General features: G+C 43.2%; 1 protein-coding gene across 1 annotated transcript; it reads right to left on the minus strand.

Annotated features, from left to right (window-relative positions):
* Positions 1 to 387: 387 nt before the first annotated feature.
* TM4SF18 (transmembrane 4 L six family member 18) lies at positions 388 to 16,315 on the minus strand. The gene is made up of 5 exons (XM_088472095.1): positions 16,139 to 16,315; positions 14,550 to 14,633; positions 7,322 to 7,464; positions 2,914 to 3,094; positions 388 to 811 (listed from the first exon to the last, which is right to left on the minus strand). The coding sequence occupies exons 1-5, from the start codon at positions 16,313 to 16,315 to the stop codon at positions 797 to 799; spliced, it is 600 nt and encodes a 199-aa protein (XP_088328221.1). The 3' UTR covers positions 388 to 796.
* Positions 16,316 to 17,451: the final 1,136 nt, after the last annotated feature.

Below are 17,451 nucleotides of genomic sequence, written 5' to 3' on the forward strand. Positions count from 1 at the left end.
GCTAGAGACTGTCCTTGTTAACTTATGCTCTCTAGTAATATAAAAATTCAGAAACTAATGGTATAAAATTCTCACTTCATGGAGAGTAGACAATTATAAAACATAGGTACGCATGTTTGGTAAAACTAGGAATTTTAAATCTATGAAAAAAATTAAAGACATGGTTTTCTTATTTCTGTTCATCTTTCCCATATATAATACAAATAAAATAAAGATACATTTATTAAAATATGAATGAAATTACAGATCTATCTGTTGTAAAAAAAATGATGCGCTGTTAACTTAGTTAAGTAATGTAAAAAAATTATACATATTTATCTAACCACAAGAAAAAAATTTGTGCAATTTTATCCTTGTCGAGTTATAATAATGTATTTGATTTATTATTTATGAACATTCGCTAAAATAGCACCACCATATTCCATTGTGCTTTACGATTGGGAAAAAAACAGTAATATAACAAGACTGGGTAATAACAGACAGACAAAGAGGTGACAGATCTCTCCTTGCAAGCTTACAAACTATAAAATAACTGTCATCATTTAGGGGTTAAGCACAGAAAAAACCACAAGCATCAGAGGACAGTAAAAAAAAAAAGTACAATACAGATGCGGTACACAGTAAATGCAAACTACCCTTGTGTTAAAAATCCATTCTTCTAGGAATTACTGGCAAAAAAATAATAATATTAAAAAGAATAAATATATATTCTGTGAAGTATTTACATCATGTATTTCTCCAGAGAATCCTGGGTTAGCAAGATCAAAATATGGATTTATGTTCTTCATATCTCGTATCATATGGAGTGAGGCTGAAAAAGGAAAACAAGAACATTTTTAAACGCTCTCTCCAACCAAATCTTTAACAATTATTATTTTTCCATACAGTAATTAATACTCTTGATGCACCAACACTGACAGGATGTGAGTATATGGTACTAAAAATCAAGTCCTCATTTGTTTTTGGGTCTGAAGACAAATATTTAATGTCCTTACCAGGGATGTTTTTTTTTTTAATTATGGGAGCCTCAAAGAAGAGGATCCTGCCAAACACGAGATTGTATTGAAAATTGTATAGTGATGCTAGAATGTCAGCAGTTTTTCGATTTTTTGCATGAATGACCTTAAACTAAGTAATAAGGGCCTGATTCAGACCCACTCGCGAGCGGCTGTCCGCTCGCAAGTGGGTCGATGTTATGCACTGAGCATGCGCACGACGGAGGGAGCTCCGTCGTGCGCATGCGCCAGACGCGACGAGCGAAGGAAAGTCCTTCGCTCGTTGTGTCCGATCAAAGGGGGCGTGCTGTCAATGTTGATTGACAGCACGCCCCCTTTGGTGGGCGTGCCGGGGGCGTGCCTCCCTGACGGGGGCGTTCCCACGGGAACGCCTCCCGTCAGAAGCCGGCCCACTGACATCACTAGTGATGTCAGTGGGAGTGATTTTGGCTCTGATAGAGCCAAAATCACTCTGGAGCTTGCGGATGAAAACCTCAACCGCAGGCTCCGGCTCGCAATTTCGATGGTCGCGATGGTCTCGACCATCGCGGCCATCACAAAGCACGCTCGTATAGCCTGTGGGTGGTGACCCACAGCTATACGAGCGTCCAGGAGGACGCTCCATGAAAATGGAGCCCGGCCCTCATTCAGAGCGTGCGCTCTGCTCAGAGCGTACGGCTCTGAATGAGGGCATAAATATAGATAAAAGAGAACCCAATAAATCAAATAACAGACAAAGGATATACCTTTGATTAATTTATTGATTTGTTGGAAAACTATGTAAACCTCTAGGTTGTGACCTCCCAGAATCTTACATACCTTGTTCTTGTGGTAGTTTTTGTTGAAAGACCACTCAATGGTGTTGATTTTTGTCCATTTGTATACTATCAGTCTGACAGTGTGAATTGGGGAAGCTCAAACGCTTTCAAAATAGTTTTCTTACCTTTTCTGACTTTTTCTGAGGTCCTCAGAAATCTCCTTTGATCTCGACATGGCATGTGTGAAGACCAGACTTTAGTAGTAAAGGCGTAGTTTATGATCATGGCCACTCAAACTATACCTGATTGTTATCCCATTGACTGACCCTTTGACTAATTGTCCCCTTAACTGAACTGATAATCCTATGGTTCACATACTTTTTCCAACAAAGAGCTTTAATGTTGTTGATCAATAAATGGATTGAAAAGTATATCTAGCTAGGCAAACGATGTTAGGTCCCTGTAAAAGTGCTGCAAGAGGTTGTAGTAATAAAAGCACCTGTATATGAAACAAACTTATTTTATTTCATTTATTAATACCATTACTTACACAGCTGATGAATTATAACATCTTGTTTTGAATTTTTTAAAGGATGGATCAAAATTTTTTTTTACTATTTAACAAGATTTGACCCTTTCAAAATAAAAATCCTGCAATGTTAAAGTTACAGGTATGGGATTTGTATTCTTACATCATGTAGTCACACAGAGGGCCTGATTCAGACCCGCTCGTGAGCGATATGTGCTCGCAAGCGGGTCGATGGTGGCCCAGGAAGGATGCCCACGATGGAGCCGGCCCACTGACATCACAACTGATGTCAGTGGGAGTGTTTTCGGCTCTGTTAGAGCCGAAAGCACTCTAGGGCTTGCGGCAACAAGACCCTACCACAAGGGTCTTGTCACAACCCCGATGGTCGAAAATGGTCTTGACCATCGCGACCATCTTTTTGGCCGCTCGCTATAGCTGTGGGTGGTCACCCACAGCTATGCGAGCGGCCAGGAGACTGCTCTAAAAAAAAAGAAGGCTGGCCCTGATTCAGAGCGAGAGCTCTGTCAGAGCATCCGGCTCTGAATCAGGCCCAGACTTCCATGATAGCATTCTAAGAAGTGGCTGACATTGGTGCTTGCAATTTAATATCATTTGAAAAAAAAATGTTTACCTCAGCTAAGATCTTGTGTGTTCCGCACAGCATAGCTACGATATTCAGTATTGCTTTACAAAAGCAGATTATCACTTGAAGGGAGCTGAGTGCAATTAAGATAGAGAATAGAATGATGTTCCATTCGACCACATAGGATGGTTCAAGGCACTGAGACCAGGTAGTAGAATTCAAAAGATAGCTATTAAAACACACAAAAATAGGAAATAGATAAAGAGTCTGTAAATGTACATTCAACAATACTTATAGACTTACAGTGTATTCTAAACTTCGAAGGCAGATGTTCCTGGATCTGTAAGCATAGTCTCTGGCTCCAATATCCACGTTCCCATTTCCAAAGCTGTTATTATGTAAAAGATACTTTCCCATGATTTTTAGAATATTAGTACCTGGATCCTAGAACAAAGTATTTTTGGGCTCACATATACAGCGGTCCATAAATATTGGGACATTGACAGAATTTTCATATTTTGACCTCTATTCACCACCACAATGGCATTGAAATGAAACAAATAAGATGTGCTTTAACTGCAGACTTTCAGATTTAATTTGTGGGTAATTACATCCAAATCAGGTGAACGGTGTAGGAATTACAACAGTTTCTATATGTGCCTCACACTTTTTAAGGGGCCAAAAGTAATGGGACGATCAACTCAAAAGCTATTTCATGGACAGGTGTGGGCTATTCCCTCGTTATTTCATTATCAAGTAAGCAGGCAAAAGGTCTGGAGTTGATTCTAATTGTGACATTTGCATTTGGAACCAATTGCTGTCGACTCTCAATATGAGATCCAAAGAGCTGTCACTATCAGTGAAGCAAGCCATCATTATGCTGAAAAATCAAAATAAACCCATCAGAGAGATAGCAAAAACATTAGGTGTGGCCAAATCAACTGTTTGGAACATTCTTAAAAAGAAAGAACACATCGGAGAGGTCAGCAACACCAAAAGATCCGGAAGACCACTGTGGTGGATGACAGAAGAATTATTTCCCTGGTGAAGTAAAACCCCTTCACAACAGTTGGCCAAATCAAGAACACTCTCCAGGAGGTAGGTGTATATGTGTCAAAGTCAACAATCAAGAGAAGACTTCACAAGAGTGAATATAGAGGCCTCAGCACAAGATGTAAACCATTGGTGAGCCAGAAAAACAGGAAGACCAGATTAGAGTTTGCCAAACAACATCTAAAAAAGCCATTACAGTTCTGGAACAACATCCTATGGACAGATGAGACAAAGATCAACTTGTACCAGAGTGATGGGAAGAGAAGAGTATGGAGAAGGAAAGGAACTGCTCATGATCCAAAACATACTACCTCATCAGTGAAGCATGGTGGTGGTAGTGTCATGGCGTGGGCATGTATGGCTGCCAATGGAACTGGTTCCCTTGTATTTATTGATGATGTGACTGCTGACAAAAGCAGCAGAATGAATTCTGAAGTTTTTCGGGCAATATTGTATGCTCCTATTCAGTGAAATGCTTCAGAACTAATTTGAAGGCGCTTCACAGTACAGATGTACAATGACCCGAAGCATACTGCAAAAGCAACCAAAGAGTTTTTTAAGGCTAAAAAGTGGAATGTTATGCAATGGCCAAGTCAATCCCCTGACCTGAATCTGATTGAGCATGCATTTCACTTGATGAAGACAAAACTGAAGAGAAAATGCCCCAAGAACAAGCAGGAACTGAAGACATTTGAAGCAGAGGCCTGGCAGAGCATCACCAGGGATGAAACCCAGCGTCTGGTGATGTCTATGCGTTCCAGATTTCAGGCTGTGATTGCCTGCAAAGGTTTTGCAACAAAGTATTAAAAAGTGAAAGTTAGATTTAGGATTGTTTAGTTTGTCCCATTACTTTTGGCCCCTTAAATAGTGGGAGGCACATATAGAAACTGTTGTAATTCCTACACCGTTCACCTGATTTGGATGTAATTACCCTCAAATTAAGTCTGAAAGTCTGCAGTTAAAGCACATCTTGTTTGTTTCATTTCAAAGCCATTGTGGTGGTGAATAGAGGCCAAAATATGACAATTCTGTCAATGTCCCAATATTTATGGACCTAACTGTAGGTAACTTTTCTAACATTCATTGGGTTAGTAAATACAAGTCCAGAATGAGCTGTTGAAAAGTCCCACATGGGATACAGGAATAAATCTGGTAGTCAGCATGCTGGTGTGCAGGATGCCGATGGGCAAAAGACCAGCGCCGAAATCCCGACATCGTCGGGATCCCGGCACCAGAAACCCGACCGCTATTATCCCAAAGGTAAGTACCGGTGTTAGGGGAAGGGTTAGGGTATGGGGTTAGGGTTAGGCATTAAGGGGAGGGTTAGGATTAGGCACTAGGAGGGAGGATTAGGTTTAGGGTGCGGGGAGGGGGAGGTTAGGTTTAGGAACTAGGGGAAAGGTTAGAGTTAGGCACCGGGGAGGGAGGGTTAGGGGTAGGTGTAAGGGTTAGTCTTACATTCTATCCTTATGGGTGTCAGGATTCTGACCAGTGGCATCCCGACCTCCAGGATCTCGTACCCAACCCCTCCTATCCTATGGGTCAAATAACATACATTCAAAGTGAACATAATTACAGTATGCAGTCAGTCCACCACTGCATGAAACATAACAGAGTGATGGTCCAACACCATTAATCTGCAATTTAACGAAAAAGTGACTTTTATATTTTTATGAAGAGATAAATAAATGTAACATTTCAGGGCACTTTGCGTATTGTCAGGTAGAAGCTATACTTTTAACAAGTCACCCCCAAAGCATTGCATATAGGATTCTGATGTTTTCTTTTCCTATAAATGGCTATAATAGACCTTAGCACACATTTTGCACAAGTGACTTTTTTCCTTTCTTTATATAACATTGATATATATGATCAAATCTCTGTTGTTTGTCCCACCTCACTGAAAAGTGCTCTCTGCAATACTGTTCTACGCTTATTGAGGCCAAAGTATCGTTTTCGCATTATTTTTGCAAAAACAATCGTCCCATTACCAAGGATTCGTAAGGTTTCTTAATACAATTTTATTGGCAGAATGTAACAAAAGATGTACGAGCAACATCGCACTGCGAAAACCACAGGAGGTGGCAAAACTAGTTTCGAGATGCGATATTATTTATTTATACTTATCGCAAATTTATGGGCCAACTCCCTGGTATTTGAAGCACTGTGCATGTGCTAGGAAAGAAGCAGAGCGTGCGAATTCATCAAAGCCGCAAACAATTCCCTGGTGTCATCGCTCCATGGAGGAGGAAGAGAAGCTTAGTTTAATTGATTTAATTAAACAAATTAAAATATATCATATATTGTGGAACCATTTACTTACACATATCAAATAATTAATTATAATTAAAGGTTCAGTTGAAGTGGTCCGTGATGAAGGCATCTGCTCACCAGTAACAAGTAGGCCAAGGAAAAGGAGGAGCTGGAAAACATGGCAGGTCTTCCCATACATGGGTGGGCTCTCAGATACCCCTTTCCTAAACCTTCTTCTTATGAATAAGCTAATTCTACGCCATCTGAGGCATGCGATAAACAGGAGCAAGAAAAGCTGATAAATATTTCCGAAATTTGAGTGACACATTGAAAAATAAGTATTTTTCAATTACAAGACAGAGATTATGCGATCTTCAAGAAATGAATAAATATCGCAATCATTTCTTACAATTCATATGACTGATACTTCATTATCGCATTTTATCATGCAATACTTCATTTAAATGCATTTTTTATGCAAAATGTATGTTTTTGATACATCTGCCCCATTGTTACAATATACAGTACACTGCTGTGTTATACAGGAGATGCAGCTGCTGTGTAATTCCATATAAATGACTTATTGGACATTTCTCTTTCCTATATCAGATGAGGATGATATTTATCTATTCAAAGTATAATCAATATGACAAAAAGAGGTTAGTTGCTATACATACTATACTGACTGGACCTTTATTAGGCACTTATCAAATATATAAGTACTCAGAGGAGAATGGAAAGTCACAGAATTGTTGCAAATATTCCTCTCTGTTAGTAATAGGGGGCCTGATTAAGCAAGTATCGCTATTCTCCCTGCACATTGCGGTCGCAGCCTAATATACAGACGCCCACTTACCCTTACTCACATCCGTATACTTGGGCAACATAGCAAAATAATCGGTAACATCGAGTAACATCAGACCGATGTGCACAGTTACGGCTGGTCAGACCTCACTTAGGAATTACAGTGGCCGGTTGGCGCACGCACACTGTGAAGCATACGCATGTGGAGAACGCACCAATCAGCTGATTGCATGCGTATAAGCATCTGCGTTCCTTGCTGAATCAGGCCCATTGACAATAAAATATGTTTCTTAAAAACCAGGACCTTCTAATATTATATGCTGTAAAAGCAAAAATCGATCAATACCTTCCTGCTTTGTCAGTAAAGGGGTAACTCCATCCAGTGGCTGTCCTGCAGTAAGGACCGTATGCTAATCCCAGTGATGAGATGATCAGAGAATATCCAGAAAACAACACACCCATTAGTGCAAATCCTACCGATCCCAGTCTCTGTAATACATGAGTACAGTGGTCTCATGAATGGCTAGAGTCCATTACTGTACCTAATAGGATTACACATATCTTAAATTGAATTGGAGAGGGGAAACACCTCACATTAGCAAAACAGGAGTATGCGTGATGCACATTCATTAGTGAATCCAGGTAATTTACAAAAAAAAAAATGGAAACATTATAAAGGGGCTGATTCTGAGCGGATGTAAATCCGAAAGCGGATGCATCCCGAGTATGGTTAATGCATCGAACAAAGCAATCACAGACTGTGCATGTACCTTGATGCAGGATATGATGGCGGACGGTTCACTCCAGGGGGTAAATTTACTAAAGGTCGATTTGCAGGTCGATTTGAGGAGTGATTTAGCTCTTCTCAAATCGACTCAAATCGAATGCAGTGAAAACCGTCTTTTCACTGCATTTACTATTATTCGATTTGTTTTGTGATTTGCAAAACAAATTCGATTTGAGTCGGTTTTGAACAGTGATTTGCTGTTCGATTTGGCAAGTTCATGTCCAAATCAAACGGTAAATCACACTTCAAAACGTCCTGCAAATCACCGACACGTAAGAACTGCTTCATGCTTTCACTTTCAGCATGAGCAGTTCGTTCTCACACAGATATTTGCAGACATCAGTGAGATGCCTGCATGTATCTGCCTGGAAAAAAGTGTATAAAGACTTAAAATTAAGAAAAAAAAACATAAGGTCCCCCCACAAAACAGAACATGCCCCGGACTGCTGAAATCCAGGTCTAGTTGACTAAGTACAGGGAAAAAATGAAGTAGGGTCTCCCTGTACTCAAACCAGCACTGGGCTATGGGAAGCAGGGCTGGTTCTGGATTTACAGGGAAAAATTTGCGTATGGTCTCCCTGCAAATAAAAGAACCAGCCCTGCCTGGACCCTTTCTTTCGGGGGGCTGATGCTACAGCCAGTGGAGCCCTATCACCGGGCCCCCCAGCTGCAGCATCAGCCCTAACCGCTAGTCAGCCCAGGCCAGGGATCCCTGGGGAGTTGGAGAAAAAGGGGTCTCCCTCTCCAGGGCACCCCTAGTCTAGGCTATCCCTGGGTGGTGGGTGGCAGGTTGTTTGTGTGAGTGATGTGTAAATATAGAAGTAATAACACATTGGGCCTGATTCAGACCTGCTCGCAAGCGCTTGAGCACTCCCGAGTGGGTCGATGGTGGGCTCTGCGCACGCGCAGTGGCCCGCACTGCGCGTGCGCAAGCCCCGGAGCGAAAGAGAAATTCTCTTGCTCCGTGGCTCGCTACAAAAGGGGCGGCTGTTGATGTTGATCCATTTTGTAGGCGTGGTGGGGGGGTGGCTTCACAAACGGAGGCGTTCCCATGCGAACGCCTGCCGTTTGCGGGCGGCCCCACTGACATCACCAGTGATGTCAGTGAGAGAGCTTCCGGCTCTATTAGAGCCAGAAGCTCTCTGGGGCTTGCGGCCACGAGACCCTACCACAAGGGTCTCGTCGCAAGCCCCGATGGTCGCTATGGTCTTGACTACCGCAACCATCATCCTGGCCGCTCGCAATAGCTGTGGGTGGTCACCCACAGCTATGCGTGCGGCCAGGAGGCCGCCCCCCCAAAAAAAAACACCCTGATTCAGAGCGAGCGCTCTTTCAGAGCGTCCGTCTCTGAATCATGCCCATTGTCTTTCCAGTAGAATTGCAGGTCCCAGCAAGCCTTCCCCGCATACTGGTACTTGGAGTACCAGCATGTGGGGCATTAAGGGCCCACTGGGACCTGTAGTTCACCTGTAAAGAAATGTTGAAAGACACACACACACCTTACACAGTATAACACACTCACACAAACTCACCTATATTACCTCCAGTGGTCCACTTGTCCAGTAGGCATCCATGGGTCAAAATAAGAAAATGAAAAACCCGACCATCGCATTAAGGAATAATCATTCTAACCAGAATAATTATTCCTTCCCGAATGAAGAGCACAGACGCGGCTTCCTCCTTTGAAGCTCCGTGTCTGTGCATTCATTGAGAGAGGTCAGGCCCCGCCTACTCTCAGCCAATGAACGGCTCCTCCATTGTACTCAATGGTGGGAGCCTCAGGATAAACTTTAGTTACCCTGTGGCTCCCACCGCGTCTGTGCACTTCATTCAGGAAGGAATAATCATTCTGGTTAGAATGATTATTCCTTAATGCGATGGTCGGGTTTTTAATTTTCTTATTGTAACCCATGGATGCCTACTGGACAAAGGGACCACTGGAGGTAATATAGGTGAGTATGTGTGAGTGTGTATGTATGTATGTATTACAGTTATACTGTGTAAGGTGTGTTTGTGTGTTTCTTTCAACATTTCTTTACAGGTGAACTACAGGTCCCAGTGGGCCTTTAATGCCCTGCATGCTGGCATTTGTGGTTCTCCAAGTACCAACATCACTCACACAATCAACCTGCCACCCACCGCCCAGGGGTGGCGGGGATAGCCCCGGGCTATCAGCCTAGATTAGGGGTACCCTGGAGAGGGAGACCCCTTTTTCTCCAACTCCCCAGGGATCCCTGGCCTGGGCTGACTAGTGGTCAAGGATGATGCTGCGGCTGGGGGGCCTGGTGATAGGGCTCCCCTGCCTGTGACATCAGTCCCCTGTTAGAAAGGGTCCAGGGCTGGTTCTTTGATTTACATGGAGACCCTACGCAAATTTTTCCCTGTAAATCCAGAACCAGCCCTGCTTCACATAGCCCAGTGCTGGTTGTACTGAGTACAGGGAGACCCTACGTAAGTTTTTCCCTGTACTTAGTCAACCAGACCTTGGTTTCATCAGTCCAGGGCTGGTTCTGATTTGGGTGGGGACCTCACATCAATTTTTTTCTGAATTTTAACTGTTTAATTACTTTATTCAGTCAGATACATGCAGGCATCTCACTGATGTCTGCATGTATCTGTGTCAATCCGACCTGCTCAAATTGAAAGCATGAAGCAGGTCTATTCTACTGGGGATTTGAAGATCGATTTGAAGTCTAAGTTTGAGTTCGATTTCAAATCGAATTATAGTAAATAAGGGTTTTGTGTGTTGGGCACTGTAAAAGTACCAATGTTTTTCCGATGGTCGATTTGAGTCCGATTTTACATTCGATTTGGCCTTTAGTAAATACCCAAATGCAAAATCAAATACAAATCGAACGAAAGTCGCACCTCAAATCACTCAAAATGCCAAATCGACCTTTAGTAAATTTACCCCCATGTGTGACCACTTCTCTCGGTCTATGAAATGGACACAAGGAACAGATCGGTTTGGTAAGTGCGTAGCCCAATGAATTTCCGTGCTTGCTTGAGTCATATGGACGGAGCAGGGATGCCTGTTTCAGACAGATCATTTGCATTCAGCATGAGTTGGATGTTAGTGCTGATATTAATGATGATGATAGCTATGGCTGGAAAAGCAGTGGGCAGTGCGACCATACGACGGAGAGATACTCACATTAGCATATGGTAGTAAATCTGGCTATGGCAGATGCCTCCGGCTGCTTTTTCAGAATCAGACCCAAAGCTGCTAAATGCAGTGTTGGGCAACCAGATACAGTATAGTCTGCAAATGCATTGAGTCTACCATGTCCGTAAAATTGGCAGGATGCATGCAGCACCTTTCTTCTACAAGACAGTCATTCATCTGACATATAGATCTCCAGAATATAGACAAATGCTAGACCGGGTTCAGATCTAGGGGCCTATTCACAATGTTCTCATGATTTATTGTAATGGACCCATTCATTATTAGTAGCCTGATGGTGCTGCCTAGTATACAGCAAACTTTTCTGAGTTTGGCTATGGGTGCCTACGCCATCTTCAGATGATGTTGGTTCCCAGGCCCCGCTCCTTCCTATGGGAAGGAGGTCTGGGTTGTGGAAAGAGATCTTTTATTTAGGATCCCCCTGCCCCATCCGGCCCTGTGTCCCCTGCAGCATTGTGCATGCTTCCACTCAGGTCATGCATGTGCGCAAACACTGCTAGATCAGTCCCAGCAGTGTAAGATTCCACTGCTACCTATTAGGAGAATCATTTGTGTTTAGTATCACAGGGACATCTGCTGTTTGGAGCAGACATTCCCACACTGGAGCAACATTGAATTGCTCCCGTATTTTAGTATCCACTGCACAACTTTTGGCAATGAGACCCTGATAATGAAAAGGCCCCTAATGTTTGAGAAGGAAGACTGCCATCCTTGGAGGTACTGCCCATGACTGAACCTTGACCACAGAAGAAACACAAGTCATCACCCCGAGTGTACAGACCATTACTCTTCACAAGACCCACACAGACTATGATAAGAATATTATCCAACTCATCCTTTAGAAATAGATTTTGAGGTACCAAAGGATGGTCAATCAACATTATTTACTATGTACAGTGCATCCAGAGAGTATTCACAATGCTTCACTATTTCCACATTTTGTTATGTTACAAAACATAATGGAATAAATACATTTTTGTCCTCAAAATTCTACACACAATGGCCTTGATTCAGACACGCTCGCTGCCGAAGGCAGCTCGCAGGTCTGAAGTGCATTTTTTTTTTTTGACCAGCCTTTAGCGAGTGGCCAGGTGATGGTCGCAATGGTCCCGACCATCGCGACCATCGGGGCTTGCGACGTGACCCTTGTGGTAGGGTCTCGTCTGCCGCAAGCCCCAGTGAGATTCCGGCTCTAATTGAGCTGGAAGCTCACCACTGACATCTCTCGTGATGTCAGTGGGGACGCCCCCAAATGGCAGGCATTCCTTCGGGAACGCCTCCGTTTGGCCAGCCACCCCCCCAACCCGCCTACCAAATGGGGTGAGCTGTCGATCAACATCGACAGCTGCCCCTTTTGGATGCAAGCACTGGAGTGAGTGATTTCTCGCTCGCTCCGGGGCTCGCACATACCACGCGTGCGCACTGCCCTGCCATCAACCCGCTTATGAGCGGGTCTGAATCAGGCCCAATACCCCATAATAACAACGTGTAAAAACGTTTTTTGATATTTTTACAAATTTAATAAAAATAAAACACTAAGAAATCACATGTACATAAGTATTCACGGCCTTTGCCATGAAGCTCAAAATTGAGCTCAGGTGCATCCTGTTTCCACTGATCATCCTTGAGATGTTCCTACAGCATAATTGCAGTCCACCTGTGGTAAATTCAGTTGATTGGACATGATTTTGAAAGGCATACACCTGTCTATATAAGGTCCCACACTTGACAGTGCATGTCAGAGCACAAACCAAGCATGAAGTCCAAGGAATTGTCTGTAGACCTCCGAAACAGTATTGTCTCGAGGCACAAATCTGGGGAAAGGTACAGAAAAATATCTGCTGATTTGAAGGTCCCAATGAGCACAGTGGGCTCCATCATCTGTAAATGGAAGAAGTTTGGAACCACCAGGACTCTTCCTAGAGTTGGCTGGCCATCTAAACTGAACGATTGGGGGAGAAGGGCCCTAGTCAGGGAGGTGACCAAGAACCCGATGGTCACTCTGTCAGAGTTACAGCATTCCTCTGTGGAGAGAGGAGAACCTTCCAGAAGGACAACCATCTCTGCAGCAATCCACCAATCAGGCCTGTATATTAGAGTGGCCAGACGGAAGCCACTCCTTAGTAAAAAGCACATGGCAGCCCACCTGGAGTTTGCCAAAATGCACCTGAAGTACTCTCTGGTCTGATGAGACAAAAATTGAACTCTTTGGCGTGAATGCTTGGAGCAATCCAGGCACCGCTCATCAGCAAGCCAATACCATCCCTACAGTGAAGCATGGTGGTGACAGCATCATGCTGTGGGGATGTTTTTCAGCGGCAGGAACTGGGAGACTAGTCAGGATAGAGAGAAAAGATGAATGCAGCAATGTACAGAGACATCCTGGATGAAAACCTGATCCAGAGCGCTCTTGACCTCAGACTGGGGCAACGGTTCATCTTTCAGCAGGACAACGACCCTAAGCACACAGCCAAGATATCAAAGGAGTGGCTTCAGGACAACTCTGTGAATGTCCTTGAGTGGCCCAGCCAGGACCTAGACTTGAATCCAATTGAACATCTCTGGAGAGATCTGAAAATGGCTGTGCACCGACGCTTCCCATCCAACCTGATGGAGCTTGAGAGGTGCTGCAAACAGGAATGGGTGAAACTGCCCAAAGATAGATGTGCCAAGCTTGTGGCATCATATTCAAATATATACTTATGTACGTGTGATTTCTTAGTTGTTTTTTTTTATTAAATTTGCAAAAATCTCAAAAAAACTTTTACATGTTGTCATTATGGGGTATTGTGTATAGAATTTTGAGGACAAAAATGAATTTATTCCATTTTGGAATAAGGCTGTAACATAACAAAATGTGGAAAAAGTGAAGCGTTGTGAATACTTTCCGGATGCACTGTATTTTACATATTATTTATTAATTTTGGGGGGATTGTGAAATGGGACACAGCGCTGGCCATTTCCCCTTGTTTGCATTAAATGTGCCTCAGTTGCACATCACAGAGGTGAAATATCTATAATGGCCCTGATTCAGCAAGAAACACAATTGCAAAGCCGCACACAGGCTATAGATATATAATGTATGCACGCAGGCAGCTTTGCAATTGAGTCCTTGCAATAATGCAAATGCATCAGAAGGTGTGTGACACCCCCTGCTGCATTTGCGATCCCAGCACTGCAATGGAGATCGCAGTGCTGAGACCACCATCGTAACCATCGCGACCCTTGGTGGCCGATGATCGCTTATGGTGGATGGCGCCGGGCGGCCGGCCTGCTGAGTAAGCCACAGCTTACTCAGCCTGGCTGGCTTGCAAGCCCAGGATATTGCGTTGATCAACGCAGATCCTGGGCTGGCCACTCCCGGAAATCGGGGCAGATACGCTCCCGTTTACGGGAATGATGCCCGCCCCTGCACCGCCCCTTAATTGCCTTTGTCTGTCAATCAGACAGAGGCATTCAAGGGCTAGCATGCATGTTAGCAGGACCCATTCTGCACACTCGCATGCACTGCTGAATTAGCTCCTACTGTGTGTACGGTCACTAGTTTGTTCATTCAGTTAGGTCCAATTATTGTGGTATAAAATAGATTAGTTTGTCACTTACTGGACATCCTTTATTTCTGGCACAATAAGATGCACCGCACTTATAGAAATCCACCAGCAGGAGGACAGCAGCTATTATGATCATCTGCAAAGCATAACAAATACAAATTGAGGATTGAAGAGAAACCAGTGAAGCTATGGAACCAATGCATACACATCATTTTGTAGGCTGAGCCAGTATTCATGAAAATACTGCCTATAAATGAACCCTTTACCTGTCAATGTAGGATTTACATTAGGGTCTTTCCCACACTCAGGATAACATCCGATATCATAAGACACTTGGGCCTGATTCTGAGTTGAGAGTGAAGCAAAAATGAGCAAGTCACAGAACTTCGGTAAACCAAGGAGGGCAGATTTTAAATGTGCATATTTAGATTTGAGAGGGGCGTGTTCAAACTGAAATCTAAATTACAGTGTATAAATAAGTAGGGATGTGCATACTTGGATAGGTTCGAGTTTGTATGCCGAGTTCGGATTTTTCCCTCCAAAAATCGGGTCTAAGAAAGAGGCAAAATGTCATCTTTCATGGACAAACATCATCTTCCATGGACTTTTGTCCAGGAATGATGATGTTTGTCCATGAAATATGACATTTTGCCTCTTTCTGAGACCTGATTTTTGGAGGGAAAAATCCGAACTCGGCATGCAGCCTCGAACCTATACGAGCCTGCACATCCCTAAACTAAATATGTCTAGCATACTGTATGTGGGGACCCCATAGCAAAGTTTCTCTGCCCCCACACCCTCGCGCACCATTGCATCCTAAGTGTGGCCATGAACTAAATATCATACTGTATATTGTGCAGTGTGTAAAGTGATCTCATAGATGCTGCCATCCCCATAATTCACTGTGCACTCCTGCTGACAGAAATCAGACATCAATGTGGTGATCACTGATGGTTCTAATGCTGCGTACACATTTTAGTTGAAGATTTGAACGATAACGATATCGTGCATATAATTATTGTTCAATTAGTTCAGTGATCATTCAGGTTTTGGCCCCTGCCAACCGCTGAATGATTAGCGATGCGCAGGCACGTATGGGCGATAGCGATATCGCCCATTGTCCCGGCATGCTGGACAACCTGCTCGATGTTGAGCAGGTTACTATAGGGACCCGCGATCAGCGATCGCAGATCGCTATAGTCGCTGGCAAGTTGGTGGTGTGTTGGATGATCTATATAGATCATCCAACACACTAGGGAGGGTGCAGTACGATCTGACAGCGATATCGTATCGCTGGAAGATCGCTACGTGTGTATGCACCATTGCATGAAAGAGGTGTCCTGGATGCTTTAACAGTCAAAATAAATACAAAAAAAAAAAAAAAGTATTAAAATTAAAAAATAAAAATAAAAAAACTAAAGGCGGTAAAAAGCAGATACACAGACACAACTATAATCCACCATTGCAAACAGTACTAATTATTAGAATCAGTGTATGTACAGTAATATATATATACGGTAAATGTTGTTCTAGTAAAATTATCTTATACTAAAAATAAAGCATGTCACTTCTACCAAAATGTGTACAAAATGTCACAACTATGATCCATGCAGCTGATACAAAATACTCTATGGTACTCACCATTATACCACCAAAGCAGATCCCTTGAAAATACCACACATAATTAGTGAGCTGATTGCTTCCAGCATAGATATTAGCCCCATTGGGAAAGTATAGAAGAATATTCACCACCATGCTACATACTGCCAGAGGAAATATGGCTATAACAGAATATTCAGAGCAGCTTCTATGGAACATTTTTAGATTTCAAGTTACTGCCTAGAAGACAGGTTTGTAGTGTCTGGAAGTGCTGCTCTGTATGGAACAAGCATAACAGGATGGTTGCTGGGATATTTGAACAAACAATTCAAATGGTTAGTGAGTGGTGACTTCAGGAAGTTGAAAAGAAAACAGATACCTTATTGAAAGCATAATATACAAGGTGTCGGTGACGTTAAGGTGCGTACACAAGGTACGATATCGCTGGCTGATCGTCCTGCACCTTCCCTGGTGTGCTGGATGATCAATATCCAATCCACCAACGACATGCATGCAGGCCAGGTTGGCCTGCATGCACGGGCGATGGACGATATCGCTATTGTCCATTAGTGCCCGCGCATCGCTGGTCATTTTGGGGTTGGAAGGGGCCAAAAACTGAACAATTTGAATGATAACGATATGAGCAATATCGTTATCATTCATATCATTCAGGTTTATCGCTCCGTGTGTACGCACCATTATACATAAGGGGTTTTTAACGTGCTCTAGGCAGATGTGAAGGATTTCCCCCAATTGTATTGTACAAAAGAAATGGCTCCAGCCAAGTTATATAATAATTGCAGCTAAAATGAAAACAAGCAAAAAGCGAACAGAAGTAATGATTTCAAGTATAGAGAAGAGCGTCTAATAGTGTGTACAGTATAACTTAAACCACAGTGAATAGTGCAAACAAAATAATATAGGATCAGCAACATCTCAAAAGCCTGTCTTCAGTCACATGACCACCAATTTTGATATAAGGGATAAAACATAGGAGCTTATTCAATTGGGGGCAAGGTTAAGCAAGGTAAAAAACCTTGTTGACCTCGCGCCCAATTTTGGATTACCGTGGGTATGTGCACTCCTGATACCCATGGTATCCAATTAGAAAAATTGGTTGCAGGGTTTTCAGAACTGAAAAGTCAACGGCTCGTAAAAAAAATAAAATAAAAAAAATTATACTTACTGTTCCCGGGGGTCTCCGGTGGTCTCCGCACCTCCTGGTGGCCTTCCCTTCATCTTGCCACTGGGGAGGGGGCTGCTGGGAGTCCTGGGGACTGCTGTGAGGCTCTGAGGGCTGCTAGGAGGTTCAAGGGATGCTGTGAGATGTAGTTCTTCCAGCGCCGGCTACACTG

The sequence above is a fragment of the Taudactylus pleione genome, unplaced genomic scaffold (assembly GCF_031769625.1).
Source record: "Taudactylus pleione unplaced genomic scaffold, aTauple2 ptg000120l, whole genome shotgun sequence".
Classification (NCBI taxonomy): Eukaryota; Metazoa; Chordata; class Amphibia; order Anura; family Myobatrachidae; genus Taudactylus; species Taudactylus pleione.